Source organism: Larus michahellis, chromosome 14 (genome assembly GCF_964199755.1).
Source record: "Larus michahellis chromosome 14, bLarMic1.1, whole genome shotgun sequence".
Lineage (NCBI taxonomy): Eukaryota > Metazoa > Chordata > Aves > Charadriiformes > Laridae > Larus > Larus michahellis.
This window is the reverse complement of record NC_133909.1, coordinates 2127679-2149460: the sequence shown is the minus strand read 5'-3', so window position 1 is coordinate 2149460 and position 21782 is coordinate 2127679. Positions and strand designations below refer to the sequence as shown.

Sequence of the window (21782 nt, the reverse complement as noted above, 5' to 3'; positions counted from 1 at the left end):
AAGATTAGAAGGGCCAAAGCTCAATCAGAACTCAGCTTGGCCACTGCAGTTAAAGACAACAAGAAGAGATTTTTCCAGTATATCAAGAGAAAAAGGAAGACTAGGGAAAATATAGGTCCACTGATGAATGAGACGGGTGCCCTAGTGGTGGAAGACACAGAGAAGGCAGAGTTACTGAATGCCTTCTTTTCTTCGGTCTTCACTGATAAAGCCGTCCCTCACGCATCCCATACCCTGGAGGCAAGGGGGAAGGTCTGGAGAGAGGAAGATTTTCCCTTAGTTGAGGAGGACCGGGTCAGAGACCACTTGGCCAAGCTGGACATTCATAAATCCATGGGCCCTGACGGGATGCACCCGCGAGTGCTGAGAGAGCTGGCAGATGTTATCGCTAGACCGCTCTCCATTGTCTTTGCAAGGTCACGGGGAACAGGAGAGGTGCCTGAGGACTGGAGGAAGGCTGACATCACTCCAATCTTCAAAAAAGGCAAGAAGGAGGACCCAGGGAACTACAGGCCGGTTAGTCTCACCTCTGTCCCTGGGAAGGTAATGGAGCGACTCATTCTGGATGTCGTCTCCAAACACGTAGAGGAACAGGAAGTTATTGGAAGTGGTCAGCATGGATTTACCAAGGGCAAATCATGCCTGACCAATCTGATAGCTTTCTATGATGTTATAACGGGTTGGCTGGATGAGGGGAGAGCCGTAGATGTCATCTACCTTGACCTTAGCAAGGCTTTTGACACTGTCTCCCATAACATCCTCATTAGGAAGCTGAGGAAGTATGGGCTAGACGAGGTGACAGTGAGGTGGATCGAGAGCTGGCTGAGTGACAGAACCCAGAGGGTTGTGATCAGCGGCACAGAGTCCAGTTGGAGGCCTGTAACCAGTGGTGTCCCTCAGGGGTCAATACTTGGTCCAATTTTGTTCAATATATTCATTAATGACCTAGATGAGGGGACAGAGTGTATCCTCAGCAAGTTTGCTGATGATACCAAGCTGGGAGGGGTGGCCGACACTCCAGAGGGCCGTGCTGCCATCCAGCGTGACCTGGACAGGCTGGAGAGCTGGGCAGAGAAGAACCAAATGAGGTTCAACAAAAGCAAGTGTAGGGTCCTGCACCTGGGAAGGAAGAATGCCAAGCACCAGTATATGTTAGGGGCGGACCTGCTGGGAAGCAGCTCTGAGGAGAAGGACCTGGGGGTCCTGGTAGACAGCAAATTATCCATGAGCCAGCAGTGTGCCCTTGTCGCCAAGAAGGCCAATGGCATCCTGGGCTGCATAGGGAAGACTGTGGCCAGTAGGTCGAGGGAGGTCATTCTCCCCCTCTACTCTGCACTGGTGAGGCCACAACTGGAGTACTGTGTCCAGTTTTGGGCTCCCCAGTTCAAGAGGGACAGGGAACTACTGGAGCGAGTCCAGCGAAGGGCAACCAAGATGATTATGGGACTGGAGCACCTCCCTTATGAGGAAAGGCTGAAAGAGCTGGGACTCTTTAGCCTGGAGAAGAGAAGGTTGAGGGGGGACCTGATTAATATTTACAAGTACCTAAAGGGTGGGTTTAAGGAGGACGGAGCCAGGCTCTTTTCAATGGTTCCCAGTGACAGGACAAGGGGCAATGGGCACAAGCTAGAACATAGGAAATTCCGATCAAATATGAGAAAAAACTTCTTTACGGTGAGGGTGACAGAGCACTGGAACAGGCTGCCCAGGGAGGTTGTGGAGTCCCCTTCTCTGGAGATTTTCAAGACCCGCCTGGATGCAGCCCTGAGGGATGTGCTTTAGGCAATCCTGCTCTAGCAGGGGAGTTGGACTAGATGATCTCTAGAGGTCCCTTCCAACTCTGAAGATTCCGTGATTCCGTGATTAAAGGCAGCAACCCCTCTGCAATCTCGGCCCTCCGGGAGACAGGGCTTGGAGGAAAAAGCCAAACTGCAACACAACCTGGCAGCCAAAACCACAGGGAACCTCCCGTTTTGGTAAAAGCCCCCCAGTCCCTAACCCCGGCAGCCTTTTCTCCTGACGTTGCAGGGATTCTGTGCATTGTCCCCCAGAATAAGGCTCGAGGGAGCTGCCTGGTAAAAAGGCAGCCAGAGGGGATGGTGTAAAAGAGTCCGGCAATACCCGCTGCTGCAGGGGACGCGGGTGGTAAAACATCCCTGGAGTGGCATGGCTCATGGCACAGCAGGGACGGGTCACAGTGACCGCGGAGGGTCTACAGCAGGTTTGTGTGCTTCCCCCGAGGGGCTGGTGTGGGCACCGGGGAAGGGGGGACAAGCCATTTTGCCCCCACATCCAGGGGTTTTGTGCAGCCCTGGTCTTGCTCATCATCTGAGGCGCTTGCCTTGGGCTGCCCCCGGACTCACTGAGCTGACGCTGTGTTGGTGGAGGGGGGAAAGAAGCTGAAGGAGCCCCTGGAGAGTGCAGTTGCCCTCCCAGGTATGGGAAAACCCCATGCACCGTGGGGCTGTGTGGCTCGGCCTGGACTGGACGAGACAGATCCCCAAGTTTTGCGGTCAGAATAAGGCTCCAAGGGCTCACACCAGGCTCGGGGTCATTCCTGGGAGGGTTTGTTGGAGGCAGAGGCAGGTGGGTGCTGTGATGCCCAGGTACTGTGCAGGTGCCTTCGCAAAACCGCAGCATCCGGTGGGAAAACAGGCATTGGAGAGGGGTTTGGGGATGTACCCCGTTGTTCCTTGGTGTTTGATAAGCATTCGTCATGTCAAATGACTGGATGTAAATTTCTGGTCATCAGGAGGATAAGCAGATCCCATCCATCCTGGTGGGGAAGAGGCAGCATCCCAGCTGGTGGGGACCACCAGCTCCAGACCTTGGCACCCCTGGAGAGGCAGGCCCAGGGCTTTTTTTTACGGTGCACCCGGGCCCGGGTCTTTTTTTTTTTTTTTTTTTTTTTAGGGTGGCCACAGCAGATCCGAGAGCACCAGCTGCTGGGCACGGCAAAAAGCGCTGAGGAGAAAGCTGTCGGAAGAGCTTCTGCTAGGTGTTTTGGGCTGTCTTGGCTAAATCAGCAGCTTGATGGTGGGTCTGCATCCTGCCAGGTGCCTGACAGGCAGGATGGAGACATGCAAAAGGAAAAGACACTTATTTTCCCACTCTGAATTCAAGTAAAGCAAGTATGGGAAAAGATGGACCCCCTTAAAGGGCTTGGGTGCCTCCAAACTCATCCATCTTTTCCATCTATGTGAGTTTATTTTGACAGCACGGGAATGGATACAGCTAAGACAGGGGCCAGGACCCTTGGACCGTCCACCCCTTGGATTTACTTTTTCCCCTCTTCCCTTCACCTGGTTCCCACCAGTGCCAACTAGTCACCATGTTTGAGCCGGGGCTGGGAAGTGGTGGGAGGAGAACGGGCTGAGCAGAAACTTGGAGAAAGCCTCAGATTTGCAGGTTGAGCCATCGCTAAGGAAAAACCTGGGGGAGTTTGGGAGGACTGGCCGTGTCGTGGGAGGGATGGGGCAGGTCTCCCCAGGTGAGGGACACTTCAGCCAGCCCATCCTTTCCAGCAGCCACCAGCCATGTGGATGGGTTGTGGCTGCATGGCAAAGCTCCGCGCGTGCATCTTGCCGTCAGGAATAAAGCCATGATTTTTCTCATCGGGATCCTCGCCCTCGTTGAGAGAAGGGATGGAGGACACGTCTCTGCTCATTGGAAATGTCCCTGCTTCATCTCTTATGATTTGGAGAAGTGCAGCATGGATTTGTTATGGAAATATCGAGACCTATAGTGAATATTTGCCTGGCACCAGGCTCACATATAGTTCGATCTTCTGGCTTTAAATGTGCTTTGAAAATAAGCACTTTCACGTAACTATATCTAATATTATTTTCCCTCCTCCCCACCTGGTCGGTGACAGTGGGAAGTTGGGGTGATGCTGTGGAAGACAAGGGCTGTCTGCAGCATCCGCTTGTCCTTGCAAAAGGCTGCAGAGCTCTGCCCAAAAGCCATCGCAGTTTTAGTGAAGGGACCCCCGGCCACCCCCGCCTGTAGGGAGGGCCGTGTCCTCTTCTGGGTCAGAATGTCCGTTGTTCCCTGGAAGCCACCAACCCCAGAGCAGAGAAGGTCTCAGCTGTGGTCCCTGGAGAGAAGCTGAGCCTGATGCTGCCTTCTTGCTTGGATAAAAGGATCCTGGAGACCTCGACCCTGCACTGGGTTTGAGGGGGCTGAAACACTGGCCGTGAGCTGCATTGCTTAAAGCCGGAGAAAAACATACAGGCAGCGTATAGGGACTTGCTTTGCTCCTGAAACTGGTTTCTTCTCCCTCAAGCACCAGCAGACTCAATCCTGTCATTCATAGTTCATAGCTCATGGTTTCCGACTGCGGGGAGCATTCAAAGTATGGGAAACAGGAATTTCCACCCCGCCTTGGTGCTGGCAGAGAGCAAACTGAAGCTGGGGAGATGCTCGGCTGCCCCAAATCTGCTCTCGCTGGCCCAGATCACTCATTCAGCAATGGAGATCTCGGTGGGTGCAACCCTGGCACCTCCAGCAGCTTCAAGGGGGGGCCAGGGAGGGGGATGGGGATGCCCACCCCAGGGGTGACTGTGCAACCTCAGCCCCGGCACGATCTGTCTGGAGAGGTTTCAGCCTCAATTTCTGGACCATCCCAAGAAAACTGGGATAACGAGTGGAGTGGCTTGGTCCCTGATCTTAAGCGGGGGGTGTGGAAGGTGATGACATGCTGCGGGTCTCCTTCCAGCGAGGGACAGGGCTTCACGGCTTGAGACATCCCCCGTGGGGCATGTCTCCCACCATGGGTGCTCTCTTTTGGCAGCTGCCCCAGTGCACGGGACGGCTCGGCGGGGCTGCACCTCCCCTGCTCCTTCCAGAAACCAGCCCCATGTTGTAACTGCTGCAACCGCTGCACCCACGAGCGACTGATACTGCTGCCCACGCCTGCAGCCCTGCCGCGACAGCCAGCAGCACGAAACCACCCCTCCTGCCCATAGAGGACCTCCATGGCCCATCTCACTGGGGTTTGGGTGCCAGAGGTGCATCTCCTCTTCTGCCTGCCCCACGGATCCTGCAGAGCCCTGGGCATCTTCTTGGGGCTGGAGGACCGCAGGGCTGGGAATGCTTGTGCGGAGCATCTCTCTGCCCCAAGGCAAGACTCCCCGCTATGTCAGGGTTCTCCGGAAGGCTTTCCATGATGGAGACTCCAGGCCCTGCAGGGGCCATTGGGGCCCCTTGATGGTTCAAATCCAGGTCCCGTGGCTGCACTGCCACAGCCAGAGCTGGGGAAGGCGTGCAGGCGGGGCGCCTTGGGGTCACTGTGCCTGCTCTGGGAATCTCATCCTCACATCCCTGTGGAGCCGCTCAGCAAGCCTGAGTGTGGGCTGGCAGCCCCGTGGCCACTGGCCGGGCTGAGGGGTGGCAGGGGTGGCTGGAAAGAGTCGAGACTGTGGGAGAAGTGACCCACCCCGTGGCAGTTTCTTCAAGGCTTTGCAGGGGAGACACCTCTCAGGTTCTCGCCTGGGGGTCGAGCGAGGGATGGGCAGCACCCTGGGACACATGTAAGGCCACAGGGAACCTTCTTTACGTGTGTTTCCAGCCGGCACCTGGCCAAACAGTGACTCATGAGCCACCTGCGGCTGCTGAGACGGCCAAGCTCGGGGCTTCTGCCTGCCCTGAGCCCACAGGGCTCCTGCCGCTGCCTGGACTGCAGTTCCCAAAGATGCTGGAAACCCCCTCCAGGGCAGGTTCAAGGCAGCAGTGTCCCTCGAGCCTGCTGGAGTGTGTTTGCTGGGCTGTGTGCTGCCACACCGGTGCTTGGGTGAGCGTCTGATGGTGTAGGGCGGGGAGCGCAGGGCTGGAGTGCGGAGTGTTTGGGGGATGAGGAGGGGAGGGGGCGTAGGGATGAAGATGTGGCCAGGGCGAGGAACAGGGAGCTGTGGCGGCTGGAGGCAAGAATTGTTTGGCAGGAGCCCAGCCCTGGTGCAGGGTGCTGCCGGTCACCCTGCTCTGCAGCAACAGAGGGAATTTGGGCTCCCGACATCCCCTTTAGCGACTGTTTCATTGGGGTTTGAGCTCAGGGATGAGCCCGACTACAGGTGCCCATCACATGAGGGAAAGCAGGCAGGACCGTGCTGCCTGTCCCTGCCCTCCGACGCCTGACACTGGCTCCTCGCCCCCTCCCTGGCCAACCAGGCAAATATCAGGCCTTTAAAACGGGGAACGAGTTCCTCCGCATTCAATCCCCGGGAGCTGGCCCTGTCCCTGCTCCAGCTTCTGCGCAACGCACCCGCATGACACGCGCAGCCAACAGCTCCGTGTTAGATAGGTGTCCCAGTCCCCTCCCCAGCTGGTGCTCGGTGCTGGGGCACGGCCAGCCCCGCTTCTGGGGACAGCAGTGGAGTGCATGGAGGGGCTCCTGCCCTGGTGCCCTGCAGCAGGTAAGGGGGCTTTGGGGGCACAGAGGAGCTGGTGCACAGGGTCAGGGTCTCCTTCTGCAGCACGTTGGGGGACCAGGTCCCTGATCCCTCTTAAAGCAGAGCAGGAGCCTGCATCTTTCTTCTCTTTGATTGGGAGGGGATGGTTTGTTGTGTTCTTGTGACCGTCCTGGCGCAGGGGATGGCTCCCAAGGAAGAGGAGGTCAGCCAAGGAGGGGATGGCAAAACCTCCAGAGACAGCTGTGAGGATGCCCATGGGCACAGTCATGCGTGAGAAAAGGGGTGCAGGTTGGGTCGGGTCTGACAGTGCTGCAAGGTCTGGAAAAACCTGCAGGTTTTATGAAGCTCCAGTTTTAAGAGAAAGGAGCTGAGCTGAGCATCCCTCCTCCCCTCTCCCCTCTCTCCTCTCCCCTTTCCCCTCTCCTCTCTTCCTCCGCCCTTCACCCATCTCCCGCTCCCTTCTCCCTTTTCCCCTCTCCTCTCTCCCTTCTTCCCGCTCCCCTCTCCCTTCCTTGAGCCGCCGCATGAATGCTCCCTGCCCTGGGAGACGCACGGCAGAGCTTCAGACCCAGCCCAGACGCGGGTCTGGGGATCCCAGCGGCCCCGCGCTCCCCCTGGCGCCCCAGGCTGGGGCAGGGGCCAGGCGGGATGGCTGGGCTCTGCCCTCCCCGCTCTGACTAAGAGGAGACGCCGGGCTCCGGGGCTTGCTGACCACACCATGCTCCGGCGTGAGGAGCACAGCCTGGAGATGGCTGTGGCCTGGCCACCAGCCTGGGACATCCTCCAGCAGCCTGGAAGGAGCCTGGCGTGGGTGCTCGCTGCCTGCCCCGGGTCCAGCACGCCCCCTCTCCATCCCCGGGGGGTCCTGTGCTCCCACCTGTCCCACTGCCCTGGCCTCCCCCTGCTCCCGCTGGCCCCTCTGTGTCCCCTGGGATGGGAGCATCTCCCTTTCCATGGCAGGTTTCTTTGTGGGATGGGAGTTCCCACCTCCCGTGCACCTGGAGCTGGCAGCAGTGCACGGAGGCACTCGTGACACAAGCTGAACCTGCTTTATCTGTACCACGTGCTGAGCACGTCCATCCAGGGGCTCGTGCATGTGATTTTGCAGCCGGGGATTGTTGCCCCCGCTGGCTCTGGAGTTGGGGTCCTCCCGTCATCTCTCTCTTGCCCCAAGGGCCACACTGAGAGGCGTAATGCTCCTGAAAATGGCCTGTCTTGTTGAGAGGATGCCTAGTAGCTGTCAACTGCATCTGTTAGGGGCAAGAGGGCAAAAGCAAGAGAGCAGGGAGGAGGAGGAGGAGAGATGAAGAGATGGATCATGCTTATCATTTCAACCTTATTAACCCATCGTGCCTCTTCCTCGCAGCTGGGGAGCGCCTGTGGCCGACAGAGCAGGGATGTCTGAGGCCTCGTCCAGCAAGGAGGGACCCCCGGCCGAGTGCCCCGTGTGCTACGAGAAGTTCCACCTGCAGGAGGCCATGCACCGCCAGCTCAGCTGCAGGCACACCTTCTGCCACGACTGCCTGGTGAAGTGCTTGCTCTCCGCCAAGCTTGACGGCCAGGTCCAGAGCAGCATCATCTGCCCATCTGCCGCTACGTGACTTTCCTCAGCAAGAAGGCAGCTCTATGGCCGCCCAAGGCAGGCACCAACCTCCGGGCCCTGGAGATGCCTCTGTCACCTTCCTCCTTGTCCCATCTGACCAAATTGGAGGCCAGCAACACCTTGGTGGTGCCCAGCCATTTTGTGATGCCGGTGCAGAGCTCCGGCCGGTGCTGCAGCACGGGGAACAGCCCCATGGACTCGCAGGGGCTCCCAGGAGAGCTGGCACGGGAAGCCCACATCTTTGTCATCAGTGACCATGGGATGCCACTGGTGGATGTGGACTGCAGCTCCCTGGGGAGGAGAAGCAGAACGGAAACACGAAGCTCGGTGTCATCCAGCTCGGCCCTGGGGGTGAAATGCTGCCAGTCGCCCATCGCCCTCGCCGTCCTGCTCGTCTTGACGGTGGCCATGCTGGCGGCTGTGCTCCCTCGGCTGCTGCTGGTGAAGAGGGACTCGTAGCAGGGATGGGATCAGCTCAGATGCTGGAGGTGTCACTGATGCTGGGACAGAGCTAGGGCTGGGACCTCTCTCAAAAGATCCCATGAGAAAGTCCAGAAGCAGCTCCAGGTGAAGCTCTCTCTCATCTGGCCAGGGACTGAATGGACTTTCAGACCTTTCCGCAGATCTCCGGGTGCTCACAGTGTCGTCGCTGGCATTTTCTGCCTCTTTTGGTTAAAATGTGGCTGGTCAAACCCTGCTAGTGGGTTCCTCTGGTGTCTTAGCAGAGAGCATGGCTTCTCCTCCCGCACCCTGTTGAGGAGAAATAACTGGACTCCAGACGATCCAATGTGAATCAACAGAAGCCGTTTATTAAGCACCGATCATCATCTTTTATACCCTGTGTTGTAGCCGTACACGCGACTCGCTTATTTCTGATCAGCGAGTTACACTGTCCACGCGCTGTGCATGCAGTTCGTTCACACATCAGATTGGTTACAAGAATTCGCATAGTAAATTGCTTAGTTATTAGCACAACATGTTTTCTACCTTCTCAGTTCCCGTTTTTCCCATGTACTAATTCCATCTTCTACCACCTGTTTTGCTCTTAATCTAATCTCTCACAGTAGGGAGGCTGGCTCACATGGCCATTTTCTCTCAGATACATTCCTACAATACCCCCTTTTTCTTCTTGAGCCAGCCAGACCTTATGCATGGCATTTTCTATCATGTCAGTCACTTTGCGGAGAACACACGAGGCTGCCATAATCAATAATAATATAAAAAACAATAGCATGAGCCCTTGCTTTAGTAAATCTGATAACCATCCCGTTATACCCCATGAGCTTAACCAATCATCGAAACCGTTTTTGACCACTTTTAATTTGGACATGTTATCCTTCAGCTCCCGTAACTGCTTATGAATGGATGATGAGTGGTCGGAAAGGTTCATACAACACATACCTTCAAAACCTTCACATCCATGACCCTGAGCTAACAGCAAAAAATCAACAGCCGCTCGATTTTGCAACGTAGCATGCCGAATGCTATCAACATCAGTCAGCAAGCTAGATTTGGGTTGCCCATTGACGGTGCTGGGGGTTGTCCAGGCAAGGGATCAAGTTGCCCAGCAAAGGCACTAGGATGCACGCAGTCTGCACTGACTTGCCCAGGGGTGGCACTGGGTTGCCCACTGAGGGCCGTGATTTCATAGGATCATAAAATGTCTCAAGTCGAGAGAGACCCATGAGGATCATCGAGTCCATCTCCCTGCTTCTTGCAGGACTACCTAAAACCAAATGATATGACTAAGCCGCTCAACAGTTGCCCAAAAGCTGCACTTGGTTGCCCAGGGGCTGCAAAACCTGCCCATGGAGGGCAGTAGGTTGTCCAGGGCAGGATCTAGGATGCCATGTGAGGGTATTTTCTTGCCCAGGGCTGGCCCGGGCTTGCCCATCCACAGCAATGCATTCCCCAACGGCTGCATCGGGTTGCCAGAGCGGCTGCAGGGAGTTGCCCGCGTAGAACCCGGTTACTGAGCACCCTGCGCCAGCGGCAACGCTGCCCTGGTTCTGTGACACAGAGGGCACTGGGGATGCTGCAGTGTCTGGCAGTGCTGCCACCCAACCTGACAGCACAGCACTGAGTAGCAGCCCCCCCCGCACACCCCCAAGCCTCTGCAGGGTGAGTATGTCCCTGAACTGGGAGGGAAAAAAACAGGTCATTCTCCTAATCCCCCTCCATATCTCTTCTGTCCTCTAAATGTACCCGGATGAGGTGGTCGGGGCTCCTGTCGTTGTGTCCGTGTTCAGGGGTGGCACAAAGTGGGTTTTTCCCTCCCTTTCCTAAACGTGTGTCTGTCAGTATCTGAAAGGGCAGAGTTTATTTGTGGGGGTGGGAGCCAGGGAAGCTGCCTCCCACCCTCCCAAGGCTGTTTCTCAGGTATAAAGCGGCACGGAGCTAGGGAAAGCGCCGTCATTTATCCCTAGCCGGGACAAAAGGGCTGAAGGGAGCGGTTTGTGGGAAGCGGCACACGCGGTGGTTTTTGTTGGACCTGAGCGCAGACATTTCGTCCTCGGTTCTGCCAAACTGGCTCGGAGGGTCGTGTTTGCGAAAGCTTCTTTTTCTGCTAAATTTGAGGGTGTGAGTTTCCCGCTGCCTGTCCCACAGCCACTCCCATCAGGGATCTTGCTGTAGCACACCCGTGTCCTCATCTTCCCCTGGGGCTCCGAGCCAGGCTGGGAGCAGTGGGGACGGGACGGTGTTAGGGGAAGGACACGTCAGGCTGGCTACAACAGCCGTATTGAGGGACTTATTCCTGCCCGTGGGTGACACTTGGAACCTCACAAGAGCTTCGTACCGAGCACCACGTACCCCTCCGGAGTGTTTGTCCTCAGATGAGGTGTGTTTGGTGGCCCCCTGCCTTATCTTGCTGATAACCATCGATTGACAGCCTCAAGCTGGAGAGGACAATATGCAATTCTTGGTAGCAAAATCTTCATGTGTGGCCATTCCTCCTAGGGCTACTGCAAGGCTGGTGTTTCCCAAGCGCTCTGAAAAGACTGTGGGCCATCTCCTTCCCACGCACACTGATCTTACACCAGGTGAGCCATCGACACCTTTCCTCCTTTGCAAGGCAAGAGGCGGCCCCTCTTTTGAGGCTGAAATAGGGGTGTGGGGGGGTCAAATTTGGATATAGTCCTGCAAAGCTCAGCTCACCTGCAGGCTCCTCACTCCAGCATTTAAGGCAAGGGAAGATAGAGGGGGTGAGGATGGAGTCCCTCACCCACCCACAAATGGCGCTGGGCCGGTAGCAGATGTGTGTCCAAAAGGGACGCAGCTCTCGGGGCTGGGAATGGAACTTTTACAGAGAAAATGACCTCTGGAGTATCAGAAGATCAGCAGATACGCCAGCCAAAAGAAACAAAGGAACAGCAGAGAAGGAGCAACTCCAGTTTGACTGGATTGACAGATTTAAGGAAAAGGAAGGCACGGTATCTGTCATTCTCCTTACGGCCGTGATTTGTTTTTCTCCGCCTTCCAAGACCTGATGCTAGATACTAACAACCAAGTCAAATGCTTTTATATCCAAATGTTTGGGATGCTGTCAGGAGGGATTTGTTTTCAAGGGGTTTAGGCCTGTTCAGGCGCTGTGAGGGCACTCTGTGCGTCGCTGTTTGTGTTTGAAGTTGCGGGTGTTGCTGTAAGAAGTAAGGCAAGTGCAGGAGGTTGCTGAGGTTGTCCTCTCTCTCCTCCTCTGTGCAGGACACGGACGGGACACAGGAATAGCAGCGGTGGAGCATGGAGTCTGTCGGCTCTCCCTTACCAGCAAAGTTCGCCCATCCCAGAGCCATACCCACCAGGTTTCTCCCTGCCATCCACACCATGGCGTCAAGCTATAAGAACCGATTTCCTTACTGCCCCTTGCCTCAGAGCTACAGCCTCCCCTGGATGCCCAGCACCTACTACAGAACGGCTGCCAGCAAACCAACTTTGGCTGCCTTTTCCAAGAGTTCCCAGGGGATAACCGCCGGCGAGAAGCTTCCTTCTATTTCCGCCAGAACGACCGTCTTCAACCGCTACACCCCTGAAGACTGGTACAAGTCCAACGTGACCAATTACAGGGAGTCGGAGACCTCCCAGAAGAACGCGGAGCGCCTGAGAGCCGATACCTCCCGCATCATTGACCACAAATACCAGCAGACCAAGAAAACGCAAGCAGAAAGCACCAAAAACCTGGGAGTGCGCGCCAATGACATCGCGTTTTGGAAATCGGAGCTCTGCCACGAGCTAGATGAGGTGATCGGGGAGACCAACGCGCTCACAGAGGTGAAGACCAGGCTGGAGAGAGCCTTGGCCGAGGCGGAGGCCCCTCTCCGGGTAAGCACCCGTCCCGGCGCGCTGCAAGATGTAGCCTACTGCTGAAACATCTGCAGCCCTTCAAACGTCTCATTAAGTTTCACTGCAGCTCCAGAACGTCTAGAAAGCTTTTATTAAGAGGCCATTAGTTAAGTTAGTAGTAAACAAACCCCCCTTGCCATCTGCTGGATCCCCTATCAGCACAGGCTGAGCACGTCAGAGCTGCGTTTGCTTAACTCAATATTTTTAATAGTGGTACATCCAAAATCCCGGTTTGGGAGACAAAAGCCCGTGTCTTACCACGAGGCTCTGGCGAGGTGGGCGTCAAGGCTGACACAGGTCCCCCGTTTCAGCTGTGGCTGCACCAGGGACACATCTGCTCCCTCATGATGGTTTAATGCTGATGTTGCAGCTCGCCTGCTCCGTGTCAGCTAGACCAGCTGCCCCGGGCCACTTTTTTCCCCCTCTTGTCATCTCCGTGACCAGCTAGAATTTCTTTTCTTACGTTATTGGAGATGGGGACAGTCCCCATAGAGAGCCCTGCCCCTGCAGCCAGCGGTGATGGCGTGTCCCCAACAGGTCGCTCAGGAGTGCTTACTTCACCGGGAGAAGAGGATGGGCATCGACCTGGTCCACGACAACGTGGAGGAACAGCTCTTAACAGTAAGTTGGGCAACTCAGATCATGCGTTGAAGCTATTTTTACCGGATTTCAAAGTTATGGGATTTGGAGCACTGATCACCTGCCTCCAGCAGCCGGAGCTTCACAAAGGCAATGGGTTTGTGCTGAAGTCAAGTGAGCTGAGAGCAACACACTTCCTCCGGTGGAGCTGAATGTGTCTCAGAAATTCAGCCTGGGCATTTACACCGAAGTCGAGTCCATCTCCTCTTGTCCCGTACGGATGGGATTCCTCCTGGGGAGGAAAACATTTTGGGAGCAAAAAGGGCAGGTGCTGATCTGGGGACGGAGGTGTGTAGTGGTCCAGGGAACCGCTCTGCCTGTCCACACCAGGATGTGTCCCTGTCCGTGCAGTGGGACTAACCACCGCTTGACACTGAGGTCAAGGTGAAAAAATCCTTATTGACCCACCCTGAAAGGGAATGCAAAGGCCGTGGCTGCAGCTACAGCACCCTTCTGTCCCCTCCAGGGCGCTGGGCGCAGGCTCAGCTGCGAGTTTTCCTGCCTGTTTGCTTTGGGCAGGAAGACAAGCAGGCAAGTTCTTGCTGTGTGCAGGGTTGGAGAGGTGCAAGGGGAGGAGTGTGACCAGGACGAGTGAGTATGGACACTGATGGGGTCCTCTTTTGCCTTTGCCCAGGAAGTCGATGTCATCAGGTCGTGCCAGGAGAAGATGCAGCAGGTCCTGGACAAGGTCAAAGCCCAGATCACGTAAGGAGGAGCGCCTTCTCTCATGTCGTAGGGCTGATGTGCATTTGTGGTCGCAGCAGAAGCCCAGCAGAACCCCAGCAGATGTGAACCCCCAGAAGAAGCCTGTCTCTCCCCACACCCCACAGGCGTAAAGCCCATGGAGGCTCCATGGCATGCGGGCGGTGATGCTCGTGGGAGGACAGAGCTGCGTGGCAGGGCGGGAGCTGCTGTGGGGAGTGGAACGGGGAGGAAGCCATTCCACCCGTACGTCCCCACCGATGGCTGCTGTTTGCATGTTGAAGGTCCAACCGGGTGGCCCAGCACAACCTGGAGAAGGATCTGGCCAACAAGCAGGTGGCCCACCGGATCGACGACAGGTGCCACCACCTGATGAACACCTCCCAGGGCATCAGTTACTACCGAGGGGTGGAGCAGGTCGATGCCACGTGAGTGCACGCTGTCGGTCCCCAGCAGCAAGCTGTCCCCGGGATACGCGGTGCCTCTCCCTGGCAGGGAGCTGCTTGTCCCCAACCCAGATCCATCCGGCCTGGAGACACCTCCCTCAGAGCGGTCATTTCTCTCCGCTCCCCGGAAAGGGAGCACAACCCTCTGCTGACAGTTGGATGCCAAACATCCAGAGGGTGAAAGCCAGTCCCACCTCATTAAACATTCTACCAGGGGGTGAGAGATCAGCCTGCCAATTAATTCAGCAGAGCACCTCCGCTGAAACAGCTCCTTAAGTTTATGCATATTTTCAAAGATGTGTCTTAGTTGTTGCTAGGCGATGTTTATACTTTTCAAGGACTCTTTTCAGCTTCCCATAGAAGTGAGGAGGAGCATAGGCAGAACAAGGGAAAGGCCAACGGAATATTCCGTACCATAGATGCCATGCTCAGAATATAAATGGGGGTTGGTGCGGGGTGGGAATATGCGGTCGGGTTTCGGGAAGGTGCCAGTTCACTGGGTGGTGAGAGTGACTTCTCTCATTATTATTATTATTATTACTATTATTATTATTATTACTATTATTATTATTGTTCGTTTCTGTTATTGTTCTATTAAACTGTCCTTATCTCCACCCACGAGTTTTTCCCTTTCCCTTTCCCCTCCTTTTCTCCCTCTTCTCCCTTCTGGGGGGAAGGGGGAGAACTGCACCAGCACATGCGTGGTCCTGGCTGCTGGCTGGGGTTAAACTATGACATACAGTCCAATTAAAAGTGTAGATTTAAGCTATAGTGAATCCACGCTGCTCCCTGGCAGGGTCCATGCCTGCCCACATCCAGCTTACCGGGGGCCTCTCCTTTTCCCCCCCAGGATCTCGGTGCCGCAGTCCTGGGCCAAGTTCACCAACAACAACATCATCCACTCCCAGAGCGAGCGGGCGGCCTCCGCCAAGCTGCGGGACGACATCGAGAACCTGCTGGCGGTGACGGACAGCCAGATGTGGCGGCAGTTCAACGCCGTGAACGGCGCCTTCACCAACCGCATCGCCGAGACGGCCGATGCCAAGAGAAAGATTCAGACCCACCTGGCCAAGGTAGCCTGAACCCCTCCCTTTTGGTGTGACACTGTCACTTCCCAGTGACACCTCCAAAGCGCGACCCTCCACGCAGACCTGGCCCCAGCAGAGGAACGGTCACCACAAGAACCTGGTTATAGCATCATTTAGAATCATGGAGTCATAGGATGTGTTGGGTGTGAAGGGACCTCTCAAGGCCACCTAGTCCAACCCCCCCTGCAGTCAGCAGGGACATCTTCAACTGGATCAGGTTGCTCAGAGCCTCATGCAGCCTGGCCTTGAATGTCTCCAGGGGTGGGGCCTCCCCCACCTCTCTGGGCAACCTGGGCCAGTGTCTCACCACCCTCAGTGCAAAGAACTTCTGCCTAATGTCTCATCTAAACCCGCCCTGCTCTAGTTGAAACCATTGCCCCTCGTCCTCTCGCTACATGCCCTTGCAAACAGCCCCTGCCCAGCTTTCTTGGGGACTTTCTTCTTGGAGCAGGATGAGTTGGCAGTGTAATTTCATCCCAAGGGATACTGCCCGTTGCTCATCCCAGCTGACAGCCTGCTAGCACAGGGATTTCCAGCAGAAAATGCCAGCGCTACTTGCATCAGCGCTAGTTACTTCAGAGGCGCTGGCTGCCCTGCAGAAGGGCTTTACTGGGACTCTGCTGGGGTGTCTGCTGTGGGGTTTGCAGCTTTGCTGCTCCTCCAAGGACGTGTTTTCGGTCTCAGCACTCTGTGGTGGCTGCACAGGTATCGGTGTGTTTGCTCCGCCAAGCAGATGAAGTGGAGATCAGCCATGGGCAGCAGGCTCGCACCACTGGCTCTCATGGAAAGCTGCCTGAAAAGTGCTCGGCACAGATTAACCGAGCAGAAACTGGGCTTGCAGCATCGCGGGCTGGTGCCACATCCTTCAGCGAGCATCCACCAAAAACCTGCCCTCTGTTAGTTGCTAGTGATGGATGATCAGTTCCTGCAAGCAGTAATTTTGGGGAGCGGGTAATTCAGTAGATCCGTCACTGCTCCAAAACCTCCTCTGATGTGACAGCAAGAGCAAAGAGAGGCTTTTCCCCGCAGAGAAATGGCTGCTGGATCTGTGCCTCCATCTATGGCAGAGTGAGAGCAGTCTGAGCCCGGGGTCTGCTAATTGAACTTGGTTTTTTTCTGCAGATGGATGGCAGAAAAGGGAAATCACGTTGCCGCTGGAGAATACATTTTTTAAATTTATGCATGTGTTTCTTTCTTACGCCAGACAGTGCAGGAAATATTCCAGACGGAGAGGAATATAGAAGCCATCCAAAAGGCCATTAGGGACCAGGGGCCTCCATTAAAGGTGGCTCAGACCCGGCTGGACGAGCGCACTCGGAGGCCAAACATGGAGCTGTGCCGGGACACTGCCCAGCTGCGGTAAGGCAGGAGCGCGGGGCCGGCGGGGACCTCGAGGGCTCACGGGTGGTAGCACTCGGGAGCATCGCTGGATGACAAAATTAATCATGGGGGGTTGCTTTTTTTTCCTAAAGAGTCCTTCCAGGAGTGCACCGACATAATCAAAAGCAATGAGCGGGTATCCCAGCCTTTGGGTGCTGGGAGAGCTCTGCGCCCACAACGGAGGCTGTACCCCATGGCCGGGGGCGGCCTGATGCCACCCCATGAGGGGCCGGATTTTTCCTACTTGCGTCAACCCCGTCTTCTCTCCTGCCTGCTTCCCGGCGGCTGGATGGGCTCAGGTTTGCAGGACAAGCCCTTTACTCTCCAACAGGCTCATGCTGAGAGCTCTTAGGTCCTTCCTTTTGGGTAACCGCAAGGGTGCAGCTGCTGTGCAAGGTGCTGTGTCCAGTGCTGGGCTCCCCGCTTCCAGAAGGACAGGGAACTGCTGGAGAGGGGACAGCAAAGGGCTACCAAGAGGATGAGGGGACTGGAACACCTCTCTTGTGAAGAAAGGCTGAGGGATTTGGGTCCCTTCAGGCTGGACGAAAGACGCCTGAGGGGGGACCTTCCCAACGCTTATCAATACTGAAAGGGGGGGTGTCAGGAGGATGGGGCCAGGCTCTTTTCAGTGGTGCCCGGGGACAGGACAAGGGGTAACGGGCACAAACTTGACCATAGGGAGTTCCACCTAAACACGAGGAGGAACTTCTTTGCTGTGAGGGTGGCAGAGCCCTGGCACAGGCTGCCCCGAGAGGTGGTGGAGTCTCCGTCTCCGGAGACATCCCAAACCCGCCTGGAGGCGTTCCTGTGCCACCTGCTGTGGGTGACCCTGCTCTGGCAGGGGGTTGGACTGGGTGATCTCCAGAGGTCCCTGCCAACCCCCGCCAGCCTGGGATTCTGTGCACCACACGGAGAAGCAGTGAGGGCTGTGCTCACCTCCCCTGGGGACACTGGAAATCCTGTCAAGGACAGAGGGAGCTCTTTGGCATTGCACCCCGAGGGGCTGGGGAGGATCAGGCACCCTGAACTTCACACCTCCTCCTGGGAGCCCGCTGGGTGAGGCTCCCTGGGAAGCCTTTTCAAAGCAACTTAAACCCAGCCCCAGAGCCTGTTTAGCATCTCTCACGCCATCCTTTGTTCCATCCTCCACTTGTTTCACCTTCGCTTTTAGCCTCTCCCAGCTGTCCTCTTTCGCTGCGTGTGCACCCGTGGGTGTGGGGAGGACCCTTGCCCGGGGAAATCCAGGAGGGGGAGCCAAGAAATCCACAAAACCAAACAGGAACGGGAAACCACAGCTGCTCGTCCCTCTGCTTGGTGGCACCACCTGCTCTGGCAGACGCGGCTGCGCGTTGCCGAAGCCTTTGAGCAGACGTTCACCGTGCCTCCCCGCCGAGACCCCGAGGAGCTCTGCCCTCAGCTTCCCCATGGATCTGCCACAAACAGGGTGGGTCCGAGTGAGTCTGAGCGCGCTGAAGGGGGAAAACCAATGCAACAGGGGCCCATCAGCAGCGCCACGCTAGAAACCACCCGCGTGACGGGACTTCTAATGAGGGCTCCTTGCTGTTTTCCAGCCTTGTCAACGAGGTCCGTGACATCCATGGGACGGTGCAGACTCTTCAGCAGCAGCTGAGAGACAGCCAGGACACCTTGCAAATGCTGGTTCGTGCCAAGGCTGTCCTGCAGCATGACCTGGCCGTCAAAGCCAACACCCTGTTCATCGACCAGGAGAAGTGCATGGCGATGCGCAAGACCTTTCCCAGCACCGCATGGGTGCTGGGTCCCATCTAGGCTGGGCTCAGCCCACCCCACGGCATCCGTTGCCAGAGTTATCAGTTTTCTCAATATGCTTTAAATAGTACATGATTAACTTTCCACTTCCTGATGGAAGCCTGGGTAGAAATTAAATTATCACTTTGCATGTCACATGGTCTACCTGGAGTATTTTTTTTTTCCCTTTGGTTTTTCTCTTTCCACTGCTCTTTCACGGCGTGCCAGAAAGCAACTGAAAATATCCTGGATGCAACTAAGAGCAAATCCACCCACGGGGATTCATTCCTACCCATTCGGTCTGTGATTTTAGAAGAAAAAGTGTCATGTCCTCCTCCTTTGGAGTCTGATGTGGAAAAAGCACAGGATGAAGCCATGTCTCGAATCACCTCCTTGTCCTCCATGGGCCTTAGCGTGGCTTTTAGGAGGATCTGCCCCATGACCTTCCCAGCCACAGAGGTGACGCCGACACGTCGGTACCCTCCTTTAAACTCTTTTTAAAAATGGGTGCAATGTTTCCCTTTTTCCAGTGCCCGGGGACTTCACCTGATGCCATGACTTTTCAAATACCACCTTCTTCCAGGAACACCCCTTGATTCCTTTGGGGTATTGCACTGGTGTTTCCCTCCTGGCTCCTGTGACCTCAGGAGCCCCCGGCTCATCTCTCCAAGACTTCAAGTGTGAGGCAGCGTCACCAGCGCGTCTCAGAGCAACAGGCCCTCGCTGGCACCCTGTCCCTCCAACCTTGGCATCTCATCCCACAGGGACAGCCCGATATTGTCCCCCTCTCCCTTCAAGCCTTGTTTAAAGCTCTGTCAATGAGCCCCGCTACCTCCTGAGCAAAGACCCTCTTCCCCCTTGGAGGTGGGTGGGGAGACCCTGGCCCAGGTTGCCCAGAGAGGTGGGGGAGGCCCCATCCCTGGAGACATTCAAGGCCAGGCTGGATGAGGCTCTGAGCAACCTGATCCAGGTGAAGATGTCCCTGCTGACTGCAGGGGGGTTGGACTAGATGGCCTTGAGAGGTCCCTTCCTACCCAACACATTCTATGATTCTGTGTACTTTCTAACCACTTTTTTGGGGAAAATATGTCAAGGGTTCTAAAAAGAGGCAGTTAAAGCACTTTAGTTTCTGCAGAGCCCGTTTTGATGTTGGAAATAACAATGCCAATGATGTAAATTAGCTAGCAGGAATTTGGAGTGAGGGTCCCTGGGTGTGATGGTGCTGTTACCTGAAATAAAAGCTCTCGAAACCAAAAGTAGTTTAGAGAGGAAATACTGCTTTATTTGCCACCAGCCTGAACAGATCCTCCACAGGGAGGTCCTGCAGGCCCAGGTGCCAGAGCATGGCCAGCAGCAGTCTGCGCAGGGCCACGAAGTCGATGGCCCTGACCTTGGTCGTCCCGATGGCGACATCCAGCAGCTGGGCCAGGCTGAGCTGGGCCATGGCTGCTGCCGTGCCTGAAACGACAGAGGGACCTGAGCGGGACCTGAGCTCCTGGGGGAGTGGGAGAAAGAGCTGCCCAGGGGGGCCCTTTCTGCCTGGGGGAGACTGGGATGGGTGGGAGGGATGGGCAGTCAAAGGCTTCCTCCTCCTCCCCTCGTCCTCGTCCTCCTCCCTGTCAGCGTCCTCCTTGTCCTCGTGCTTCTCCTCCTCCTCCTCCTCCTCCTCTGTTGCCTCCTAGCAGCAGAGTGGTCACAGCGGCGGTGGGATGGGTGACAAGGGACAATGCAGCGTCCCCCGTTGCTGGGCGACGCCCCGCCCCACTCCCGGCCGGTCCTTGGGATGGGGTTATCCACAGGCATGGGAGAGGCCGAGGGTCCCAGCTGCCTTTTCCACCTCCATCCCTGAGGCGCAGCTGGCGCAGGCTGATCTGTGGCCGCAGCCAGCGCAGCCCGAGCCCGGGCAGAGGCAGCTCCCTCGCAGGGCTGTCCCGGTCACTCAGCCCGCTCCGGTGACACGTCCCGCAGGAGACCAGGCCCGGCTCCCAACCGCCGCCATTATTGTGGTTTTCTGAGGCAGCAAAGGGTTGGCGCGGAGGGGAGTTGGGGGGGTCCGGGCCAGGGCATTGGGAGCGGGGGCTCCCCCAGGAACTCACTGGGATCATTGTCTGGGTTTTGTCATTGTCTTTAAGGGGAAGACATGCTGCTGGGGTGGGCACCGGCCCATGGGATCCTCTAGCTGGCCTTTTCTTCCCCCACTTTATTTTTTTAATCTATCGCCATAATCTATGAGTATCATATATATATAAATCCGGGGAGAAGGAAGCAGCATCCCAGAGGTACTGAAGGGTGTGGGGGGGTTCTCTAACAGCCCACTTCATGCCCGAGCAGCCCTGCAGCAGGGCAGGAGAGGGCAGAGGGGGAATAATGAAAAATAAATGGATGGAGGTGGCTGTCGAGAGCCCGGATCATGGCCACGGCGGCACGGAGCCACTGGTGCCCCCCCAGCTCTGGATTTCCCAGACAGGTGCTGCAGTGCCCAGAGCAACACGCGCCTCTCCTCTGGCTTCTGGAATTCAGCACGGCTTCTTGCACAGACCCCCCTGAATCCCCCCTCACCCCGTCCTCCCTCCTCTGCACCTCTGCAGGGCCGGGGCGAAGCAGAACTGGGGGCTGCGATTTGTCAATGTGTTCCCCCCAGCCCTGTGACCACCGTTCATCTCCCTTCTCCAGGGAATTAATTTTACTAATTAAAGAATAGTAATGCATTTAAATTTTAAATAACAATCATGATTTTATTAATTAAAAATCTATATATCACTTTTGGAACACCAGCTCTCCCTGCCCGTCTTTCTGGGTGCTGGATCCATTCCCAGTGTCCCCGGTGCCTGGGAGAGGTGGCCGTTGCCTGAGTCCGTCTCCGTTGGCTCAGCACGGACTGGAAAGCTCAGCGCTGGGTCTGACGGGACCAGGCACACAGGCTGTGCCCAGGACCATCAAAGGCACTCCAGGGACACATCCTGGTTCCTTGGGAATGCAAGCAGGGACACGTAGAGCAACGGTGACATCTGAGACTGGGGCAGGCGCTCCCTCAGATGGAGGAGGACTTCTGATGCCAGCGCCACCACCCCAGGGATGCAGGCAGGGTCCCCTGGTACCCAGGCCATCATCTCAGGGATGCAGCCGGCACCTCCAGGGAGCCAAGGAGAAGAAGCAGGGGGTCAGCCAAGCCCCGCCCCCCCCCCGCCCTCACATGCAGCCTAGCCTTCCTAGTGCTGAGAAGGTCCAGGGAAAGGAGGCTTTGGGCAAAGGAGAAGCAGGGATGGGGAGATGGGGAGGGAAAGAGCCCCGGGAGCTGGGCACTGGTCTGTGCTGGGAGGCAGCATCCATCTCTGCTTGTGGCTCTGGAGCTGTGAGTGTTGACCCTGGGGATGTGATCTGGGAACTGTTGACTCATTGCATCTCAAGAGCT

General features: G+C 56.4%; 1 protein-coding gene and 1 pseudogene across 1 annotated transcript; both read left to right on the top strand.

Annotated features, from left to right (window-relative positions):
* The first annotated feature begins 7804 nt into the window (after positions 1-7804).
* On the top strand, positions 7805-8469 carry LOC141751095 (RING finger protein 222-like; annotated as a pseudogene).
* A 3243-nt stretch (positions 8470-11712) lies between these two features.
* Positions 11713-18525, top strand: LOC141751205 (tektin-3-like). Its single transcript, XM_074607597.1, has 7 exons — positions 11713-12327; positions 12886-12969; positions 13622-13692; positions 13974-14117; positions 14986-15208; positions 16428-16582; positions 18175-18525. Exons 1-7 carry the CDS (start codon positions 11749-11751, stop codon positions 18389-18391), a joined length of 1473 nt encoding a protein of 490 aa, XP_074463698.1. The 5' UTR covers positions 11713-11748; the 3' UTR covers positions 18392-18525.
* The last annotated feature ends 3257 nt before the right edge of the window (positions 18526-21782 follow it).

Excerpts from the sequence above, each read along its gene's own strand:
- LOC141751205 (XM_074607597.1), top strand. The coding sequence starts at position 11,749 with ATGGAGTCTGTCGGCTCTCCCTTACCAGCAAAGTTCGCCCATCCCAGA. Across the intron at positions 12,328-12,885 it reads AGGCGGAGGCCCCTCTCCGG|GTCGCTCAGGAGTGCTTACT; the intron begins GTAAGCACCCGT and ends TGTCCCCAACAG. Across the intron at positions 16,583-18,174 it reads CGGGACACTGCCCAGCTGCG|CCTTGTCAACGAGGTCCGTG; the intron begins GTAAGGCAGGAG and ends GCTGTTTTCCAG.